Consider the following 21,687-nt stretch of genomic DNA (forward strand, 5'->3'; position numbering starts at 1 on the left):
TCACAATGTCCTCCCCACTACGAACCTCACCTCAACCTCCAACCCTCGACGATGAGATATCCGCCCTTCAATCCAAGAGTAAATTCTTCCCCCATTCTCCCGTTACCACGTCACTAACATCGCCCAGTCACAACCCTCAAATCCGCCCTCGCCCTCCAAGCCTCCACCCTCCTCACCAGCCCCTCCACCCTCGCCCTCCTGTCATCCGACCCAAAACTCGCCTCCCAATCCTCCCTCCACCAATCCCATCACCTCCAAACCCTCTACCGCACCTGCGCAACCCTCACCCTCTTTCGCGCTCAGGACCCCGACCCCAACGCCGTCGACGCTGGCTCCATCCTCGGTCTGAGGATAGAAGTTGTTTCGAGAGCTAAATTTCTCAGGCCGTATTATGTCCTTTTCAACCGCCCCTGGGCGTCTTCCTCATCCCTCCCAGGGCCGCAGAGGAAATGGCTCAGGGTGCACAGACATACTGTGCCAAGCTGTATCCCCCTGTCTGGGTTAGCAGCGAGATACCTCCCCTCGCCGGATAAGGATGATACAAGGAGGAAGCAAGATCTGGGAAAATTTGCCAGGGGAGTGAGGAGAGAGGTGGTGAGGTATCATGCCAGGTTGGGGACAGTGGCCGATTTGAGGAAGGCTGCTGGGTTAGGTAGGGGAGGGGATGGTGGGGATAAGAGTGGACTGGTGGATATCAGTCCGGCGGATGCAGAGGTTAGGCATGTGAGCGTTGAGTGGGGGGACGGGAGGACGGGGAGGTTGGTGATTGGGGATGATGGGGAGGTGGAAAAGTTGGTGGTGGTGGGGGAGAATGGGAGGGACAGGGAGGCGGGGAGGGAGTTGCTTGGGGGGCTGGGGCTGGCGGGGACGGTGAAGGCGGAGGAGGTTGTGAGGAGGTTGGCGGGGACGGGGGGTGCCTGAGGGAGCGTACAGAAGAACGTGGGAGTGTGAGCAGATGGGCTTCAAACACATAATGCGCATATTGGTATGTGTTGTCTACATTCTAACTATAGGGCATGCCGAGAGCATCGCTAACGTTGATTTAGAGAGACGCCATGCTATGCTTGCCGCCTCACCCCGCAAGCTCCTCGCCAGCTACACAGGACACACCAAGCCTTCTGGTCGATACCATCGATCAACCTGACAAGCAGGGAGCCACCGACCTACTTCTGAACCCTTCGACCAAAAACGGCCCCAGGGCTGGGCAATTTATCTCCTCCCCTCGATACGAACTTTTTGACCTGCGTCATACTAAGCGACTCGATGTCACCGCACTGTCCACCTTCCAAGCCGCCTCTCGCTTGTCACCCTGTCGACCACGGCGGACCGAATGTTTGGATGAGAGTGACGCCAACGGGCGGGCTTGGATCACATTGGAGGGTTGCATTGCCGAATGGTCAATGTGCCGCTGGGCATACATTGGGCGGGTTGGACGGCGGGTAAAAACGGTGGGTGGGTGTCAAAAGGTGGCGGTTTGTCGTCCTGTCAGCCAAAGGCTGCCGAACGGCGGAATGGCAGAGAAAGGTGTGGTGCATGTTGCTGTCAGGGGCGGACACGACTCTGGGGCGGTTTGGAAAGAAGGGGGGAGGGTTTACTGGCATCTTCCATGCTCCATGTCTGCGACGAGAGGGCTGGGAGGTAAGGTTTGTCTCGGTCTGATTTTGTTTTGTGTAGCTGTTGATTGTGGCTTCAGTTTGTCGGTAGGGGGGGGGTGTTTAGGTTTCGTATAACGTGCATCTTGGGAGAAGAAAGAGATGAGGTTGGTATGTTCTGTGGAGACATTCTTTTCGGCATTCTCTTGCGATGTGGACACAATACATACCTAGCATAGATGGGTCAAGGGGCATTGGCAACAGCATCACCAATTAAACCAAAGTAAAATGTGTGCAAAATACTAAAAGTATTACTGTTCTCATGCCTTTTTTTTCCCTTCCCCTCTCAAGTAATCACAAGAAACTACCCATTCAGAAAGAAAAACATATCTCAAATCTATGAAGTTTTGCTTTTGCTGAACTTTGCTTAGGTATAAGCCCAACGCTCGCTAGTACATGGCATGAAGAAAAGAAAAAAAAAAGTGAATAATGTCGGTCCATCCATCATCAATCCAACTCCGTGGAAAATCCCAGTCATTAATCCATGAGCCCTTTCATATCAAAGCCCAAGAGGTGATTTTGCTTTGCTTAAAGGAGGGCAGCGGCGACGGCGATGACAGCCAGGGCTCCGCCTGCCTTCTGCATGGTTGCAGCTCCGGCGGTAACTGGCCTTCCGGTTGTGGTTGTGATAGGAGGTGGGATGATGGTTCCGATGGTGGTAGGAGGAGGAGGGGCCGGGGTGGTGACCGGGGGAGGAGGAGGAGGAGGAGGGGGAGGAGCTGGGGTTTCGGTGACCGGAGGAGGAGGCGGCGGGGGAGGGGCCGGGGTCTCGGTCACCGGAGGAGGCGGGGGCGGGGGAGGAGGCGGGGGGGGAGGGGCGTGTGTGGGCGTGGTAGCCGTGACTGTCGAAGGGGGAGGTGGAGGAGGAGGGGGCACCACGGTCGTGGGAGGTGGAGGAGGGGGAGGAGCCTCGGTCTCCGTCACGGGGCAGATGGTTGTGCTGACAGGAATGGTAACAGTGGTGAGAACCGTCGAGTGAGCCGGGCAGTCGGGGTTGACTGGTGGGCAAGAGGTGATGGTGCGGGTGGTGGTCGCCCAGACGGTGCTGGTGGTCCACTTGCCCACGAACGGGTTGTCAACGGGGCCACCGAGAGAGAAAGAAGGTGCCTCGTCGTGATATTCATCCCCGTGGGCCGCCACATGGGCAGCCAGAGTGAGAAGGGTGACGACTGTGGTCCTCATTGTGATGGTAGATACCTCTGTTGAAGAACGAGAGACAGGAACGAGTGAATGGTACCGTAGGCACTGAGGGTTAGGAACAGGAAAAGCAGAAAGGCAAAATCAGAAGAGGGGATGCCCTCTAAAATACTCGTGCGAGGGAACTCCTGGTGGGGTGCTAAGGGGCTGGGAGAATCAGCAACTGCAGCACGGCAGACAACAGCAAGCAACAAGGGGCGACGATCGGGACCGTCCCTCCATCACCAAGTCTGTCCAATTCGAAAGCGCAGATCTCTCAGGGGAAGGGGGGACAGGTTTCGCACGAACTTGCTGTGTAGTGTGGTGTACATCATGTATGCCACCTGGTTTGGTGAGATAAACAAGGCCAACAAGGTACCCTTTGCATGTGGGAGCTTGGCGGCTAAAGAATATAAGGTGTGCCTGGCAATCAACTTCCATATTAAGCTGATCCATGGCCCCAACAGACAAGAAAAACCGACTGCATGACGGAGAGAGACATGCAGAGCAGCCTGTCCTGGAGGGGGAAAAGACAAAGAGGGAAGAACAGTACCCCTGAGTGGCGTCTTTCGGCCCTTGCGTCAGCTGGTGAGTAGAGGTGCCGGACGACAGGACGGACGAAGCCATGGAGGGCCTCCCCCCTCCCAAACGATGTGACCCCCGATCGTCCAGTCGACAATCGGTGCCTGCATTGGTTGCTCTGGGGCCAGCGTTGGTGGAGGGCACAGCAGTGTGCCCCTGCATTTGAGCACAACCTAAGCTCACGGCGGATGGCTTGAGCTGAGCTTGTTTTCCAACTTCTTCCCCCCCGCCCCCCCTCGGAAACAACTGCCCTGGCTTCCCATGGCTGCCGGAGGTTGACACAACGACATCGGCAGTGGTCTGAGAGCAGAGACATTGATATCAACACGGCCGACCGGGTTGACCACGACACAACGCCGTGGATTATGGTCTGCTTGAACCCGTCATCAGCCTCCCCACAGTCTGGGGGAAGTGGTTCACCGCAGTCGGCAGTGCTGTCCAGTGGGAGTTGGGACGGCATCCGGTCTAGGAGCGGGGAATCTGCCAGACAACCATGGATGCATCACATTCGTCAGCCAAGGGGAAACACACCACCACCACGCAGTGCAGAGCAGACACATCAACACCCTAAGAGGAAGGAGGGGAACCGACGGCACATGTGTGATCAGGCACAGTCGACCGTTCGTTGGCTGGCGACGGCGTGTGGTAAAACACAGTTGTCCTTCTCCTCATAAGAGGCGGGGAGGCGTGGAGGCGAGCTTCTTCATGAATTCTTCATTCATCCAAATGGGAATGACGGGGCCATTGGACGACATGGGCTCAACATTCGGTCGATCAAAGACATCATCTGGGTAGCACAACCATGAGGGCCACCAGTTTCGACGGCCAGGTGACACAGTGGAAGCCTAAGAACACCTCTGTGAAACAAGGGCTTCTGGCGTCTTTTCGGCCTCTCCTTGAGGCCAGAGACCGGATACTGAACTGACGTGGCTGATAGAAGATAAAAGATTGGGATGAGAAGAAGAAGTTGTCTGCCCTGTCCTCTTCGCTCGTGGCTGGCTTACTCACCGGGGACCACCCTGCTGGAGATCAATGTGGCTGAAGACTCAAAAGGGCCAGCGGGGCGCTGTGGCTGATGCTATGCCATTGACAGACAGCTTGATGCTGCAACAATTCGGCCACATTTTGGTTTCCATGTTGGCAGATCTGTTAATTTGATGCGCCCGGGTTTCCGGTAACTTGGATCGTTCTATTGCCCTTCTACACTATCATTAACTGTGCAGGGCGAGATTGTACGATTACACAAGACCTGCTTATTCATACACTCCCTCCATCATCACCGCTGCTCATCACTTTGCGACACACCAACATCTGGCAAAGTAAGCAAATACAGAAACACAGCAACAAGGCCTGCCCCGCGGGTTCAGGGACATGGCACCAGCCGTAGATGCCGCGTCCCGCAAAAGGGTTTTGAGGGTCATCTTTGTTTCCCTGCTGTTAGACTTGGTAAGCATAACATTTTGTTCTGTCTTGGGTCTTGGGGGTGCCTGGCACTTGTACGCATACTGACAGCTCTTACTTGCCGGCAGCTCTCATTTACCTTCATCCTGCCCCTGTTCCCGAAACTGCTCGAGTTCTACCGCAACGCTGAGGCGCCGCTCGATGCTTCCGCCCCGGCATCCAAGACTCTGCTTTCCGGCGTGTTGGGCTACCTCAATGCGTACAAGGCCGCCTTTGCGCGTCCGATTGAGTCCCGATATGATATTGTGCTGCTGGGTGGGGCTCTGGGAAGCTTGTTCTCGTATGCAGTCCGCTTTTTTGCTGGCATATGAGTTCTCCTGTGTTGACATTGTGTGCCCTTTAGTCTTCTCCAAGCTTTTGCCTCCCCCATCATTGGTCACCTATCTGATCGCCATGGCCGGCGCACTGCTCTTCTCGCCAGCATGGCAGGCAACATTCTCTCTGTCCTTCTTTGGGTTGTTGCTGTCGACTTCCGAACCTTCCTCGCCTCCCGAGTTGTAGGCGGTCTCTCCGAAGGCAACATCCAGATCGCTACCGCCATTGCAACCGACATCTCCGATGACACCTCCCGCGGCTCCACCATGGCCCTCATCGGCGCATGCTTCTCTATTGCCTTCACCTTCGGTCCGGCTCTGGGTGCTTACCTCTCTACGGTTCCCACCGTGGCAGCCAACCCTTTCGCTACTGCTGCCTCGTTCTCGCTCTTCCTCATCGTTACCGAGACCGTCTACCTCTGGTTCTCTCTTCCCGAGACCCTCCCCAAGTTGACCGGCACAGACAAGAAGAGCACCAAGTCGGAGGCCAAGCCGATTCGGAGAACCAACTCTCACTTTCTCCTCAACTTTATCCACTTCACTTTCTTGCTGTTCTTCTCCGGCATGGAATTCTCTCTGCCCTTCATGACGTATGATCTGTTTGGATATTCCTCGGCCAGTAATGGTCGCCTGCTTGGCTATGTTGGTCTTGTTGCCTCTCTCCTCCAGGGAGGTGTCACTCGCCGTCTTCCACCGCTCCTCTCGGTCAAGACTGGCGTGTTGGCTTGCCTTGCTGCCTTTGCCATGCTCGGTCGCATCACCACCGTCGGTGGTCTGTATCTGGCTGCGACATGCCTCGCTACCACTTCGGCTACTGTTGTTTCTGGCCTGAACGCCCTGAGCAGTTTCGAGGCGAGCGAGGATGAACGCGGCAGGAAGCTGGGTGTTATGAGAAGTTGGGGCCAGCTCGGAAGGGGCCTGGGGCCAATTTTGTTCACCAGTGTGTACTGGTGGGCCGGGAGAGGCACAGCCTACACCCTCGGTGCGACGGGCATTGCGGTGGTAAGTGCTCTGGTGTTGTTCGGGTTGAAGACGCCACCTGGGTCGGTGAAGGCCAAGACCAAGACCTCGTCGAAGGTGGAGAAGAGTGAGCTTTAGTTGGCCGAGGGGAAGAGGTGAGGTTTCGTTGTATCTATTCTCACGTGAACATGTTGACCATAGACATCTTGTATGACATTTGGACTGTCTCTCTCTCTCGCTCTCTCCCGCTCGGGGCTTTCCAGCCCCCCCTCCCTTAGCTAAAACTTTGTCTTGTGACAGTGGGCAAGGCCACTGTTTTCTTTTTCTTTTTCTTTTTTCTTTTTACCCTTTAAAATCATGAGAAAATGACAGACGAGGTTCCAAGTTGACACCTGCGGAGAAAAGATTAGGTTCTGCCATACATGCCCCCCTATCCATTCTCAAACACCAGAATTTGGACACCGGGAAGCCTCTCAGCGCCCCATTATCCATTTTATAGATAAGGTACACTCTCCACGCTCTTCCCCATCCCAACCAGCCAGCCGTGCCTTCCACCTGACCAAGTGTCGTCGTTTCCACCAGGTTCTTCATCATTTTTGACTCTCTCCTTGTGTTTCTCATATAATTAATTTTTGCCTGCGCCCAAGTCTTGAGCCCGTTGAAGAATCGGGTGCTCACGTGAGCTCCTTGTCGAAGCTTACATAATGCACTCCCCAACCAGACATCACACTACCGTCCAAGACAGCGGATCTTACGAGCTCCCCCATTCGACGCTTCAACCACGCCTTTGCTGACCCGCGAGATGGACTACAAGTGGTGATCCACTCATCACGGGACGGTTTCGGTCCATACGCCGGGCAGACTCGGCCCCCACGCCGAAGCGTATCACCACAGCTCCCATCATCGGAATCACATCTTGATCCGATTGATGAGTGACTCTGGATCACTGCGGGGCGCTTACACACCTGGACGGACAGCCACCGCATATCGCAAACCTAAGAAGCACCATTTTGGACGGGCAAGTTCAGCCATAAAGGTCAGTCGTAGTCCTTGGTTACACGTTAGAATCATAGAATACAACATCTTACACCTTCCAAGATGGCAGCCTGTTCCATATCACGAGTCGTGAACCATCTTCTGATCCAACTCGTAGCCTTTGCTTGGCTTTCTGAGTCCCCTGCATGGGCGCTCAGCAATGCGTTTGATGTCCGAGAAGCTAGTATCGACAGTGTGCACAATGCCTTGTTCACCCAAATCACTACCTGCAGAGAGATTGTCTCGGCGTTCATCGCGCGTGTCGAGGAGTTCAACCCAACTGTCAATGCCATCATCTCGCTGAACCCAGAGGCGTTGTCGATCGCGAACAAGCTGGACGAGCGGATTGCCGCCGGCAACGTCACGGGCTCGCTTTTTTGCATCCCAGTGGTGCTCAAGGATAACTACGATGCTGTCGGGACGAACACAACGGGGGCTTGCTTTGACCTTGCCAACAGCAAGCCGTTGGAGGATGCCCCGACCGTCACAGCTCTGAGAAACGCCGGTGCTGTCATTCTCGGCAAGGCAAACCTCCACGAAATGGCTCTTGAGGGCTTGACCGTCTCGTCTCTGGGCGGCCAGACCGTCAACCCGTACGACAAGACTCGGACGCCAGGAGGAAGCAGTGGGGGGACTGGAGCAGCGGTGGCCTCCAACTTCGCCATCTTTGGCACGGGGACTGACACGGTAAACTCGCTGAGAAGTCCTGCCAATGCGGGCTCGTTGTTTAGTTTTCGCCCTACGAGGGGCCTGATTTCTCGTGCCGGAGTGATCCCCGTCAGCTTCACACAGGACACTGTCGGCGCGATTGCTCGCAATCCGAAGGATCTGGCTGTGGCGCTGACTGTTATGGCAAGTGTGGGATTTGACCCCAATGATAACGTCACGGCCTTGGTCCCGCCAGAGGTGCGGGGCAGGGACTATTCAGCCTCGTTGTATGGTGGTAGTCTGACGGGTCGACGGTTCGGTTTTCTAGACGGCTTCTTGAACCATACCGCCTCTGCCGAGACGACTCCGGTCAACGATGTCATGGCTGACATGGTAGAAAAGCTGAAAGGAGCCGGTGCCACAGTTGTCAACATCACCGAATCCATCTACAACACTGTCACCCTTGCAGCCCTCGACGTCCAAATCTACGAGTTCAAGGAGGTCCTCGACGCCTACCTCGCCCGGCCACGACTCGGCGGCTCCCCTCGCCCAGACAGCTTCGCCGAGCTGTACAACAGCGGCAGATTCCTCGTCATCCCGGGCCAGTCAGGCATGATTCGATCCTCCCTTGTCTCCTCCACCGCTAACACAGCCTATCTCGACTCCCTCCGCAAAATCCAGGACCTCACCCAAGCATTGGACGCAACCTTTGCCAGGAACAACCTCGACGCGTTGATCTATCCCCAGCAAAAAAACCTCGTTGTCAAGATTGGCTCCCCGTCCCAGAGCGGGAGGAATGGGATTCTGGCCGCGTTGACTGGGCGGCCGGTGGTTCACGTACCGGCGGGCTTCTCGCCTCCGTCGGAAGACGCGCCGATTGGTGTGCCGATAGGGATGGAGATACTGGGGAGGCCGTTTTCGGAGGGGTTGCTGCTGAATATCGCGAACCATATTGCTGAGAAGTTTCCTGTGAGGAAGATGCCGCCGTTTGCTAATGGGACGGTGGAGGCGAGGGCGTATGAGAGTGTGCCGGTTATCAGGCCGGATACGGGGAATATTCCGGGGGTGTATCCTATTGGGGTGTTTTGAAGGGGCCTTGGAGCTTGCTGCTTTTGGTATGAGCGGTGTAAGGTTAGTTTGTATGGAGAGTGTTGCGAGTTATCAATCAAAAATGTTGTTTACTTTTGGAAAGTGATGCAGCACCTGCTGCTGGACTGGTCAAGGTATAGGGCTGGGGTGGTCGCCTGTGTGGGCGCCTCTGTGGGTGCGGAGTTGCTCCCGGGGATATAACTTAACGGTCGAGTTCGAGAACAACTCTCACGAGGGACGCCTCCAGGGTTGGGTGGCGTAATGGTATGAGAGGACGCTCTGCATACTGCTACGACCAACGCGCCCGGAGAGATTCCGCAGACTGACGCCAGATCTGAGCGCATCTACGGGTTCGACTCAAGACCCGGTCATGCTGCGGAACTCTTTTTTTTTTCTCTTTTTTTTTTTCGCTTTTTTCTTTTCTCTTTTTTCTTTTCTCTTTTTTCTTTTCTCTTTTTTTTCTCTTTTTTCTCTCTTTTTTTTTCTTTTTGTTTTCTCTTTGTTTTTTCCTCATTTTTTTCTTTTTCTATATCTTGCGATTATCTTTCGACTTTTCTTTTTCCTGAATATCGATTCTTTCTTATGAATGCAGAGACCCACGAGCCGAAGTAATTTACTTTTAACCATCATGATGGATTATTAACTAACAACGAACGATCAATAGACAAATATCTTTCAACCCTTTGCGAAGCTGTCGCGTCTCTCTCCCTCTCTCCCGCTCTCTCTCGACTCTCAACTCTGAACGTCAACTGCTTCTCATCACACCCATCCCACCCGATGCCCTCCAGCCTCGCCGGGTGCATTCTCGACGGATGCTGCTCAATACACTCCCCCGCCCTTCTTCTCCCAACTCGGCGGCCGTCTCTCGACATCCATCCCGACCACCTTTCTCTTCAGCCTTCCACCACCCTCCCTCTCCCTACTCCCCATCCAGTATCTCGGCCGACCAAAGCTCACGTTCAAGTTTCACTACCGAACATCACCAGACACACAATGGTTCCTCACATATCGGACGATGACACCAAGCCCTTCTTCTTCGGTTACTTCTGGAACGAAGTCAGGTGGCTACCTGGCCTACCAAGCACTACGGCCTTGGTCATGACTGTGTGAGGTCATTTTTGCTGTTGATTATTACGATGTAGTGGATGGTGGAGACATGTCTTGCTCAGAAGATGCGATGAGTTGTGGTGATGCCTTCAGTCCCATGTTTTCACCCTAAAGCCTTGGCATTCAGGGGCTTCTGGCCTCACGGATACAATAGCTCGATGAACAGCTTTACATGTCATATGACACCGAAACCCGAAACTCAAAAACCTCATTGCGCTCGGGCTTAAATAGCCATACAAAACCCAGTCATCCAAGCAAATTCAGTCGCTTCCTCACTTCACCCCTAAAGAAACCTCGCCAACTTCCCCAGCGCTGTCTCCTGCTTCGGTACCACAACCACCTCCTCATACTCAACCTCCTCCCCCTCCCCCTCCGACTGCTCTCCAATCTCCTCCTCTTCATCCTCCTTCTTCACCGCAAAGAAATCCCCCAGCGTTGGCGGAAGCATCTTTTGCTTCCCTTTACCCTCCCCAAACCCAACCCCCAAACTCCTCACAGTAACCGGGCTCGAACTCAGCAGATCATCCCCCGGCTTCACCGTCCCTGTACCATCATCATTCAGCAAATCCCTGGTCACCGTCCCCCTATCATCCTCACTCAACAAATCCTTCTGCCCCTCCACCGGCACAAGCAGCTCCCCCCGCGGCATAATAACGACAGACTCTAACCCCGCAATCAACTCAGCCTCCGACGCCGAAGTAGGCTCCCCTTCCGTCTCGAACTGAGCAACGCTCTCCTGCTGCTGCTCATCACCATCATCGTCGTGCTGAAAGAAATGCACAATCTCCCCCCGGTGCACAATTCTCCCATCCGCCATCTTGAGAAAGTCGATATCCCGGAGATCAGACTGATGTTCATCATCCTCCACCACCAAACCCTCCCTATTGACAACCTCCTGCGTCCTCGGCATCTTGAGTTTATTCCCCATCCCCAAATCAATCAAATCATTCTCCCTCCCACTGGCAATCCGTCCTAGCTCATCGGGGAAAAGCCAAGGAAACGTCACCAACGGCATCGACCTCGCCGTGATACTCCTCACATTGATCGTCCCATCTGCGAGCACCTGCGGCTGACGAGCTTGATACAGCGCAATCCGCATCTCCTCGCAGGTGACCTGGTACATGGCCGCCACAAACGGCCCCAGCTTCTCAAAGTGCCGATCTCCCGCCGCCTTGATGCACTCGGCCCGGAACTGCTCCCTGAGCGCGGCTGCCTCCCTGCCGACTTTCTCCTGAACCTTGTAGTCGGACCCCACTCGGGGCTTGGACATGACGAACCCGGTCCAGACTTCAAACTCGGTGCGGATCTCGAGCATGCCGAGGATTCTACGCATGGCAATGTCGTATTGCGTCTTGATCTTGCGTGCTGTTTTTAACACCTCCTGATCGAGCATATACCGAGACAAAATCCGTCTGTTAAACGGCGACTGGTAGTTCTTCGTCGAGTCAAAGTCTTGCGTGTGAACCATGTCATAGAGCTGTCCCAAAGCAGTCTTGGAGTGGTAACTGCCCTTCTGTCTCTCCATGAAGTGAGGCCACGATCTTGGATTTAGCTTGTTGCTCCATTCTGCCGGGACGCCCGTCTTGACATAGTCAACAGCGACCGAGTGCTACTATCAGTTAGCAGCTACCCAACATTCAATAGCCATAACCCACAACCCAAACATACCATCTCGGCAAGCTTCAAACACTTCTCACTCTTCGCCCCCTGCGGCTCCGCATCCGCCGTCGCAAGATGAGCGTGCGCAATAAAAGGCAACCTGTCGTTCTTCATGAACAACACAAAAAACGAGGCCAAACTCTCCATGATCGACTTCTTCGAGTCACTCGTCACAGGTGGCTGAGGCGTGTGGTCCATAGGAGGATGCGACCACTCCGTTGGCAACAGCTTCTCGTCCCAAATGACAAAAAAGTCATCCCCGTCCAGATCACCCCCTGAGCACATGCTCGGCACATCTCTGTCGCCCTCGAGGGGAAAAACCACCACATCACGAAGATGTCTCAGCGCCGGAACGTCCACCGCTTCCACCACGCGAATATCCCCGGGGTGCAGAGAAGGGTTGCGACCAATAATACACAACCCAGCAATAGCCTTGTATCCGCTCGGATCATCTCGATCAGGAATCTGCAAAAAGATCTGAGGAAGTTGATCCCGCCGTATCCTCTGCCTCCCCTCCGTAGCCTTCGAATGCCCCCTCAGCGTCCCCGTCTCGTCCACACACCCCAGCACAAAAGCCCCCTTCTCCACCGCCAACCTCGCCTTCTCCTTGAGCGTCTTCAGAGACCAAGCCCGCCACAGCTGCAAAACAGTCTTGACAAACGGCTCATTCGAGTCCATAAACCCGCTCTTGATCATGCGCGCGATGCTAACCGTGGTCATGTTCTCGTCCACAAACGACGTGAGCATGTCCACCGCGCTCTTCCCGTCCGTCATGGCCCTGTCAAATCTGGATAGCTGCTCGCGCATCAGATCAACGAACACGTGGTCCGGGACACCCAACGACGACAGGATCGTGATGGTCTGCCGGTTGAGCGTGGCGCATGAAAAGCTGGAACACCGGACGACCTCCAGACCATTGTACGCAGCCGAGAACTTCTCCTGAGACGGCCGGATGTGAACCTCCGTTCCCTTAGCGTGCTTCCAACCAACCAGGACTCCTTTGCAGCCGCCCATACGGAATTGGTACGCTGACGGTGGTGGATATACCTGCCAGTCTTCGGCCACCAGCCTGGAGAGCAGAGGAGAAATCCTCCCCACACCATCAGTAAAGCAGTGCTTGCCGTCCGCGGTGTTGATGTCTTCGATCTCGACGATGGGCGGGAATGTTACACCCCTCAACACACGCGTGGTCGAGAAACACTGCCCTAGCCGGGCCGCATACTTTGCAACCACCTTGATATGTTCAAAGTTGCCCATCCACCTGCGAATGTCATCACAACTGGGCACCATGTCCCCCGCATGACTATCAGGCTGACAAAACATGAAAGCTCCATTTTCTCTGACTTGGGAGTTCCCAAACGCCAGAAACTTCCAGTGCCACTTCCCCATGCGAATGCCCCAAAAAAGGACTCGATAAACGCGGGTATAGAGGTCATCATCCCTGTCGGCATCGCTCCCTCTCACCCTCCCCTCCAGCTGCTCATCCGTGAACTGAATGCGCATAAAGTAATTCTGGAAAGTCCAGTAATGCCGAATGACTCGGTTGGTCGTCTCGACGGTGGGAGTGCTGAATATGATCTTGGTCGGCGTAACCATAACCTTCCGCACCAGAGCGCAATAATGAGGCAGCCGGAGTGTGGTCGGGTAGTAAGTCAACGCCCCTACATCGGTAAGCAGACTCACCGGATCCCAGATCTTCCTTCCCATATCCGCAGCATACTCCAGCACCAAACGTGCTCGCTGAGGGTCTTGACCCTTAGGATCTGCAAGCTCGAGCAGCTTCTCCAGAAACTCACGCCCAATGCTGTATTCGCACAGGATGCCCTGGGAGATGCAAACCTGCAGCTGATACCTGACGTCGAACGGGAGAAAGATGGTCGTGTCAGGCCCAAGAGCAGCCAAATCCGCCGCCCATGAGTTTGCCTGAACAGTTGAAGAAACCACTTCGGACTCTCTGAGAATAGACCAAAGCTCAGGCTCTCGGTTTGGTGTCTGCGTAAAAGTGGCGTCAGTCGTCTTGATGTTCCAGTCTCGGAGGTACTGTTCAATCTTGCTCCACGTGGCGAGGTTGGCATAGCTCAGCTCGATCCAATACGTCGTCCATCGGCCAAAGTCGACTGTACTGGAATACTCGTCAAGAGACACCGGCTTTCGATCGCTGCTCTCGTCACTCCTGTCGGTGACATTGACAGCCCGGCACCACATCTCATTCTCCTCCCACGTCGTTCGATCCGCCCAAGCAGAACCATCCTCGTTCGTCCTTCTCTTCCAGAAAAGCGGGGAGTCCACCAGGGTCAGAACCAAGACGGTGCGCTCTGGGGCGGCATCCACCCGATAAATATGCTTGATAACTCCAAACTTGATCTCAATCCGGAATGCCTCCCAATCCTGCTCAATCTTCAGCGGAAAGCTGATAACGAGCTTCTTCCGCTTAAAGTCCACCTTGAGACTGAGACTGGCAGCACAAGGGATCTCCTTCTTCCCCATGTAAACCGTAGGCTCGGTCAAAAGCCCGAAAACAAACTTGTCAAGACCCAGCTCCATCTTTTCCGCGCACACGTTTCCCAGCGGTGACTTGATTGTGTTCGATTCGTATCGGTACTGAGAGGCAAAATGGGCGTCTATAGTGTGAGGGATGCCTTTGACCAAGATCTTGCACCTCCCATTATCTATAAAGCTGGTGTCTCTCGGGGGAGGCTCGAATCGTACTTTGCCCGCCCTGGGTCTCCTCACGCCCTCGTCCAGCTCCACGAAGATCACGTTGCCGTAACCACTAAAGTACTGCTTCAAATCCCAAGGAGAAGTGCCCTCGGGGACATCGCTAAGTATGACGAGGACATTCTTTCGCTGACCCCATTCAAGGGGAATAATGGCTGGCTGCCGGGGGCCCATCACGGTTGATGCACGCTGCTTGTTTTGGTTGTACTGTGGACGAGACGGACGGAGGGCACTACGAGGTTGTCCACCGGACTGGTCGCTGCTACATCGACTCCAAGCACCGGCAGGCCCAGGTCGCTGTTGGCGAAACGGGCGCTGGATAGGCCGTCTGGTCTGGCGAATCATCGGGGGAACATCCTCCGAAGTAGAAGATCGTGAACTCCTGTCAAGCTCGACATCCGCACCCTTTCCGGACCGACTTGAGGAGGGGCCCACAGATGGTGGTCGCCCTTCAGCGATGAACGAGGGGAGCATTGTAGGAGTAGGATAATAGGGCGTACCGGGGGTGTGTGGGGGGGGGGGGGGGAGGAGGATGAGGGCTTTAGTGATGATCGGGTGAAAAGATTGAAGTAAAAAATAAGGTGAGAGGGAAGACCATTTGAGGTAGTAATCACGCGCTTGCCAACTTTGAGATTGGATCGTTGTTTCCAGGTCGATAGGAAGGAGCGCATCTGTAAACTACTAGGTAGGTCTTGCAAGGCAGTCACCACCCGTTTGCCTGCGCAGTTTGTGTCGCATAATCTGCAAGTAACCGCGCTCTCTCTCTCTTTCTCTCTCTTTCTCTCTCTCTCTCTCTTTCTCTCTCTCTCTCTTAGCCCCCCAGGCAGTATCAATCTAAATTCCATTGCGATAACATACCTAAATTCACAAAAGCCGCCCGAATCCTTCCTGACATCCCTTCTCTCCAAATTCCCATCTTCGTCTTCTGACACCTAACAGTGTCCAAGAGCACTCTTCCATTCCAGCTCTTGGTCCAACGACAGAAACACCCCTGTAAACAAGACCAAAATAAAAACACCCCGTTCCAATATAAAACAAAAAGCTAGAACAAACAAACTTTTGGGGTCTGCCCACCCAATGCTGAAAAGCCCCCATTGACGATTGTGCATCCAACACCTCACCAGCCCGCTTCCATTGCCCCCTATGCTCTTCCACCGAGCCACCAATGTATGCAATGCAGACCCTTCTCCTCTTCGCTATCACCTCCAATGCTCCGTGATCAATGGTCGCCCAATGCCGTATAAAAATGCTCAGAAACATGTTCGTACTCCGTATCTCGTATTCCGTCGATGCATTTTTTCTAGCTTTGCCTGTCAAAGATTTTGCCCGGATTCATAATCCAATTTGGGTCCAACGCCATCTTGATAGCCCTCTGTTGGCAAGTCAGCTTCCACATCCATTGAAGCATTACAAAAGGAAATAAAAATTAAAAAGATTAAAAAAATTAAAAAAATAAAAATATATAAACAAAGAGGTAAAAAAAAATATAAAGAAAAAAAAGGAGTAAAAAAAAAGAAGTAAAAAAAAAAGTATAAAAAAAGAAGTAAAAAAAAAGAAGTAAAAAAAAAAAGAAGGAAAAAAAAAGAAGTAAAAAAAAAAAGAAGTAAAAAAAAAGAAGTAAAAAAATAAATAAAAAAAACTCACCATCACCCCCAATGTATCCTCTCCCACCTCCCAAAGCAAGCTCTCCTTCTTGCCCCACCCGATCGAATGCTCTCCCGTACACGTTCCCTCCATCTCCAACGCCCTCTTCACCATATTCTTCACACACGCCTCCACCTTCTTCACCTCAGCCTTGTCCCGCCGATTATAAATAATGCTCTCGTGGAAATTCCCATCCCCAATGTGGCCCAATATACTTGCAAACAATCCCAACTCATCCATCTCCTTCTTGCTCACCTCAATGATATCCGCCAACCGGCTAAATGGCACCGCCACATCCGTACTCCAGACCTCCTCCCCTTCCTTTCTAAGAGCCAACATACTCCACAGACTCTCCTTCCTCGCTGACCAAAGCAACTTCTGCTCTCTGGCATCCTTCGCAAACTCAAAATTGCTCCCCTTATTCGCCCTTGTGATCTTCTGTACCAGACCAATATTCTCCCTCACTCCTGCCTTTGTCCCAGAAAACTTGAAAAACAGCGTCGGCATCTCCTTCCACACCCTCGGCGCGGTGGCACCACCCATATTGACCACCTTCATCTGCACCTCGTCCATGATCTCCATTGCCGCGACAGGAATGCCCGTTTGCATGACCTCTGCCGCCGCGGAAGCAGCGTCACGAATGGAAGGGAAAGTCACGACCGCTACCGAAAACTCCTCCGGGATGACAGCGAGCTTAAGCGTGGCTTCTGTGACAAGACCCAATGTGCCCTCCGAGCCAACAAACAGACCGTTGAGGTTGTACCCAGCAGAAGACTTGCGCGGACGACGCCGCGTTTTGATCACTGTTCCGTCTGCAAGAACAACAGTCAAGTTGATGACCCAGTCTTTCATCGTGCCGTACTTCACCGCGTTGGTGCCTGAGCAGTTGGTGCCAATCATGCCGCCTATTTTGGCGCTTGGCCCTAGATGGCTGTCAATATCTTTCACATTCAGAAGCAGTGTTGTTTTTGAAGGAGGGGGGGGAGGGAAATAGCTCACCAGGATCAATAGGAAAGAAGAGCCCGCTCTCCATCTTGGCCAGCTGCTCGTTCAAATCCTGCCAGCCAATGCTCGGCTGCACCACCACGTCCATGTCGTTTTTGTTGAATTGGACGATCCTGTCCATGTAGGCAAAGTCGACACTGATGCCCCCGAAAGGTGCCGAGAAGTTGCCCTCGAGACTGGAACCGCCAGAATACGGAATGATTGGGACACGATACTTGTGACAAATGCGAGCGATAGTGGATACCTGCTCTGTAGAGCGCGGGTAGGCCACCGCGACTGGGAGCCCCTCAGGGTTGGAAGTCGACCATTCCGAGTACCCGTGAGCGTGGAGGTCGTCGGGGTCAGTGGATATGATGTCTTCTGCGCCGCCGATTTCTTGTCGGATTTCTCTTAGGGCCTTATCCTTGGTCAGACGCATGACGTGTGAGCTGGATGATTATCAAGAACGTACCTGCTCCATCTCATGCATGCTCGCATACCTAGGATAGGCGTACAAGCTATCAAACAGCATGGTCTTGGGAAGACTCCCATGCCGGAACTCAGACATGCCCCATCCAAACAACCCGGCAGTCGCCGCAACGGCCATGACACCCGAGTACGACCATACTGAAGCTTGCCTAGGCTGTTCACTGCTGCCCGAGGTGGAAGTGCGACGAATGGCACTTGTGCTGAAGCGTTGTTTGCCTGTGCTGTTCAAGCAAGTGAGAGAGCGGCCAAAGGGCTTGGCTGCCCTCGCAAGACGGGTTGCCGACATGCAGATGTCGCCTTTGAGATTTCGAGGCCCCGTTGTGACCCCTATAGACGCAAATTGGGTGCCTTTCCGCCAGATTCGCTTCTTTTGGGACGCTTTTTATGTCCGGGCCGAATAGGTGCCCTTTGAAAGAGCCTCAACCGAGAGGGTTACCCTTTTGGTGATCACCGAAGGGGCGGGTTGGGTTGCCTGAGTGTGCCAATCAGCCTCAATTCCTTACTGCGCACAAAAGAAACAGAGAAGTAGGTTTGACAATACCTACCGCTTCCCTGATGCGGGTGGTGATGAGGTGACTCTTGAGTGTAGCGACGACTAAAGCCGCATACCATCTGCCACCTTGACAGCAAACTCCACAATGGAGCCTCGTAACGAATCTCAGTGAGGGCGTGATAGGCCAGAGGTGACCGAGGCAAAAAAAAAAAAAAAAAAAGGGGGAGACTGGAAGGTTATGACGACAAGGTACAGAAGAAGGTGGCATATGACGAGACCATAGTGGGCGTCTCTCGAACCAGTGACCTCGGCGAGAAAGATGTCGGTGGGTGATATTGGAAAGCAAAGCTGTTGGGTAGGTATCGCCTCTTAATAAGAACGAGTTGCCGCGTCCAGATTTGGATTAAGATGCAGGATCAGGGTGGAGTAACACTCCTCTCCAATCAAGACGAACATGTTTGAGCTAGACCAGGTCCAGTAAAGAAGGGGGCTTGTAGTGTGGAAGGGCGGTGGTGGACACTTGACGGTCACTTGGATGGGAGGTATGTAAGAGGTACTACTACTGAGTACGCCTCCCGGTATGTGTGCACATACATGCCAAAAGACCAAAAGGACGGCAGCGGATCGAGTCACCACAGGCGGTGGGCAGGACCGGTGAGATGGGCGGGGACAACCGCAGGAGCCGGTCCGGCACGGTCAGATACACGGGGCTTTCAGAGGGAAACAGCCGTAGGTGCATGGGGGGAGTGCAAAGTGCAAATTACCGAAGGAATATGATGGAGAAGAGAGGTAAGCCAAGGTGCCAGCGGTGGGTGGTGGAAGATGGTTGGATCAAGAGGCTCTCGGACCTGGCACCCAGGTGACTCTCATGCTGGGCAACACTGAACAGGCGGACCGAGTCTGGGCTCGCTCCTGGTTGATCCCATCCAAAAGCAAAACGCAACAGCCGGAGAGCTTCTGCTGTTGTGGTAGCACACATCCCGCTGACAGCTCCCACCCTCGTTTCCTTACTCCGTCACCCGTCCGTGGGGCGGTCGGCCAGCGCGCGCGTGTGTGTGTGTGTGTGTGTGTGTGTGTGTGTGTGTGTGTGTGTGTGTGTGTGGTGCACGGCAGTGGGGTGGACTTCGAGGTGAGGTGGAGGGAAGAATGGGCACGAGGGAGAAACAAAGATGTGAGAGAAAAATTCTTGCGTTGCATCACTTCGAGATTGTTGTCAGCGGTGGTATTGGTGCTAGTAACGATACCGGAAGAAATACACCGTATCGTAACAGCCGCACCAATTGCAACCAGTTGACTCGCTGGTTTCTGCATGTTCTTGTTCAGGGTTCAGAAATAGCCCTCTCAGGAATGATCAATGCTGTCGACAACTTGTCGATACATATAAATCCAGGACCCAAGAATAGACGAGGCGAGTGAAGTGGTCGGTAATGTTACGGTACGGCTTCTTGAAATGCATTTTCCGAGAACGGCAAGTGGGGAGGAGTGGTCTAAACATCCAACGCCCCGCACCTCTCTGGCTGCTTCTTCAACAAACTACCACTGGGGAAGCGGGATGCCCGGTGACAGAAAAGATGGCGATGTGACAAGCAATATGTAGAGGTGTAGAGGTTGCTGCATGTGGCCCGAGCAAGCCACACCGTGCATCAGATGGACTTCACCGTGCGAAGAAATCTGATACATGTCGTCAGGGTCAATGCCAATCCGATATATTGCAACCCTCCTGAGAAGATGGTGGGCGTGGATTGGGGGCATGATTGTTCTCCAATCTCCAATTCTCGCGGGATCCGCCTCCCATGATATCTTGACCTATGCTGGATTTGGTCACTTGGTTTCTCCGGTTCGGGCCTGGGCGTCGGAAGCAGACGTTGAGAATCTGGACATGGTCGATATCCTCTGCGCGCTGGTGTTCCGTGATTGGTCGATGTATCTGATAAAGATTTGAAAGATGCCGCGAAAGGCGACAGCCCTCCCGATCATCGAGGATAGAGATCAAGGCCAGGCAAAGCACCCATGACCCGTCACACAGTGCAATTGTTTGCGCCTGTTCGCGATTACAGCTACACCCGGGCGGGCTATAAACGCAGCTAGGTAGCGGATAGAGCACGGCATATCGGGATTCATCATCCTCAAGCTCTGGTTCTGTGAAATATTGGGCCGTCAGCATGAACATAAATTGCCGAGAGGGTCAGGAGGACAACCCTGACGTTGAATCGGGTGTCTGGGTCTGATGGCGCACACACAACGCCCGTAACACCCTCCATCATCTCTGCCAGACAGCCAGCGCCCAGTGGCTCCGTGGGCGTGGGGAGTCCCCAGTTGGGAGGTGTGTCGACGGCGTCGGGAGAGTTTGTCAGAATGGAGTGGTACCTCCAGTACAGATACGGTAATCGGAAAGGTGTACTGAGGTATCCACGTCAGTCATTGACCCTACCCAGCTGGACTCTACTCACCTCCTGGTCTGCACGAGCGGCTCAATGGCCAGCTCTAAATTCCGGGTAGCTGCAGTGGAACACCTGAGGAAGATCTGTCGAAGGTCTGTTGGGAGAAAAGGGCCCAATCTCGGCCTTCTGTCGTCCGATGCCAAGCCGCGCTGCTGGGTCCTTCTTGCCCCGCTATGAACGTTGTATTTAATACCGGCCGCACCCTGATGGCCAGGGGGTGCCTTAATTGTCATCCAAATTTTGGAGACTGGACCCGGAAGCTCATCAGATCTCACATCATGGTGAGGCCATTGTCTGGTATTTTCACTGTTGGAGCTTACCACGAAGCGTCGCAACCCTCGGGTTTCCCACCAAGCAAGCCAACACATTCAGAGCAGGTGAGTTTTTGCTTCCCCCGAATCTTGATCGAACCCCAGCTCCAGAGAGCGGCTGGTCGACATGCATGTAACCTGGCCCAACCAACCGATCGTCTTTTTCACATCAATGAAACCTATGGGAGCCGTCAACATCAGAGACATTTTCACATGTTGCACAAGACGGCTATAGGCAAGTCTCGTGCCCTCGTATTGCCTGCCGGGTTCAACTTCCAGAAGCCTCCTCCATGCTCGTTTCTCCTGCCGCTGATGGTGTTGCCATATGACGCATCTCAGCCTGAACAGACGACACGCAAGACATTGAAAGTGAATGGCAGGCCTGGGTTACTGCCATCCCGTCCTTTATCAACCACCCCCACGCCCGGCCGAAATCCCCTCATCAAGTTTTTGTCGACCTTCCTGTGGCCCTCAGCTCGACTACCAGCCATCTCGGCGCTGCAAGGCACAGAAGCTTGCATCTGGGAGGATTCTCTCGTTTTACAGCCTGGCTTGGCCCTGCAACGTGACGGTGAGTGTCCCCCTCCTCTTGACAGAGTACAGTGTACGTACGCGGCTTCCTCGTGGAAGCCAATGAATGGGAGATGTGCACCGGTCCACGTGCCCACCGCTCGCATCGATCCAGCAAAGCTCGACACGAGACGCTCAAGAAGAGAGTACAGAGGGTGGGGTTCGGGGTTCACCACATGTGTGGGCATTTACTATCAACGATCCCGGGTGCTGCGTCCAAAATCTCCCAGCCTCAAGCCGCGGAGAATCCGTCCCCACTGCAAAATCAAGGTCAGGAATGAGAAAGGAAACGAGCGGCGAAGCGGCTTCCGGCAAGCCCTGACCGACTCTTCTGACTTTCGAGATGTGGTGGCG

The 21,687-nt window shown here is 53.9% G+C and overlaps 7 protein-coding genes across 7 annotated transcripts; 3 read left to right on the forward strand and 4 right to left on the reverse strand.

The window, feature by feature from the left end:
* Nucleotides 1-5: 5 nt before the first annotated feature.
* On the forward strand, nt 6-921 carry QC762_119850 (uncharacterized protein; the record flags this gene model as incomplete). The annotated part of the gene is made up of 2 exons (XM_062886421.1): nt 6-78; nt 128-921. The coding sequence occupies 2 exons, from the start codon at nt 6-8 to the stop codon at nt 919-921; spliced, it is 867 nt and encodes a 288-aa protein (XP_062749505.1).
* Nucleotides 922-2,180: 1,259 nt separating this feature from the next.
* Nucleotides 2,181-3,950, reverse strand: QC762_119860 (uncharacterized protein; the record flags this gene model as incomplete). The annotated part of the gene is made up of 2 exons (XM_062886422.1): nt 3,138-3,950; nt 2,181-2,829 (listed from the first exon to the last, which is right to left on the reverse strand). Exons 1-2 carry the CDS (start codon nt 3,161-3,163, stop codon nt 2,181-2,183), a joined length of 675 nt encoding a protein of 224 aa, XP_062749506.1. The 5' UTR covers nt 3,164-3,950.
* Nucleotides 3,951-4,588: 638 nt separating this feature from the next.
* Nucleotides 4,589-6,375, forward strand: QC762_119870 (uncharacterized protein). The gene is made up of 3 exons (XM_062886423.1): nt 4,589-4,856; nt 4,940-5,151; nt 5,215-6,375. Exons 1-3 carry the CDS (start codon nt 4,782-4,784, stop codon nt 6,281-6,283), a joined length of 1,356 nt encoding a protein of 451 aa, XP_062749507.1. The 5' UTR covers nt 4,589-4,781; the 3' UTR covers nt 6,284-6,375.
* A 509-nt stretch (nt 6,376-6,884) lies between these two features.
* QC762_119880 (uncharacterized protein) lies at nt 6,885-9,019 on the forward strand. The gene is made up of 2 exons (XM_062886424.1): nt 6,885-7,181; nt 7,244-9,019. Exons 1-2 carry the CDS (start codon nt 7,074-7,076, stop codon nt 8,915-8,917), a joined length of 1,782 nt encoding a protein of 593 aa, XP_062749508.1. The 5' UTR covers nt 6,885-7,073; the 3' UTR covers nt 8,918-9,019.
* A 1,288-nt stretch (nt 9,020-10,307) lies between these two features.
* On the reverse strand, nt 10,308-14,875 carry QC762_119900 (uncharacterized protein; the record flags this gene model as incomplete). The annotated part of the gene is made up of 2 exons (XM_062886425.1): nt 10,308-11,633; nt 11,693-14,875. 2 exons carry the CDS (start codon nt 14,873-14,875, stop codon nt 10,308-10,310), a joined length of 4,509 nt encoding a protein of 1,502 aa, XP_062749509.1.
* An 826-nt stretch (nt 14,876-15,701) lies between these two features.
* Nucleotides 15,702-17,804, reverse strand: DLD1_2 (D-lactate ferricytochrome c oxidoreductase; the record flags this gene model as incomplete). The annotated part of the gene is made up of 4 exons (XM_062886426.1): nt 15,702-15,773; nt 16,046-16,968; nt 17,045-17,447; nt 17,502-17,804. 4 exons carry the CDS (start codon nt 17,802-17,804, stop codon nt 15,702-15,704), a joined length of 1,701 nt encoding a protein of 566 aa, XP_062749510.1.
* Nucleotides 17,805-20,137: 2,333 nt separating this feature from the next.
* QC762_0020060 (uncharacterized protein) lies at nt 20,138-20,820 on the reverse strand (the record flags this gene model as incomplete). The annotated part of the gene is made up of 2 exons (XM_062883068.1): nt 20,138-20,411; nt 20,462-20,820. The coding sequence occupies 2 exons, from the start codon at nt 20,818-20,820 to the stop codon at nt 20,138-20,140; spliced, it is 633 nt and encodes a 210-aa protein (XP_062749511.1).
* Between the last annotated feature and the right edge of the window lie 867 nt (nt 20,821-21,687).

Source organism: Podospora pseudocomata (assembly GCF_035222375.1).
Source record: "Podospora pseudocomata strain CBS 415.72m chromosome 1 map unlocalized CBS415.72m_1, whole genome shotgun sequence".
In the NCBI taxonomy this organism is placed as follows: Eukaryota; Fungi; Ascomycota; class Sordariomycetes; order Sordariales; family Podosporaceae; genus Podospora; species Podospora pseudocomata.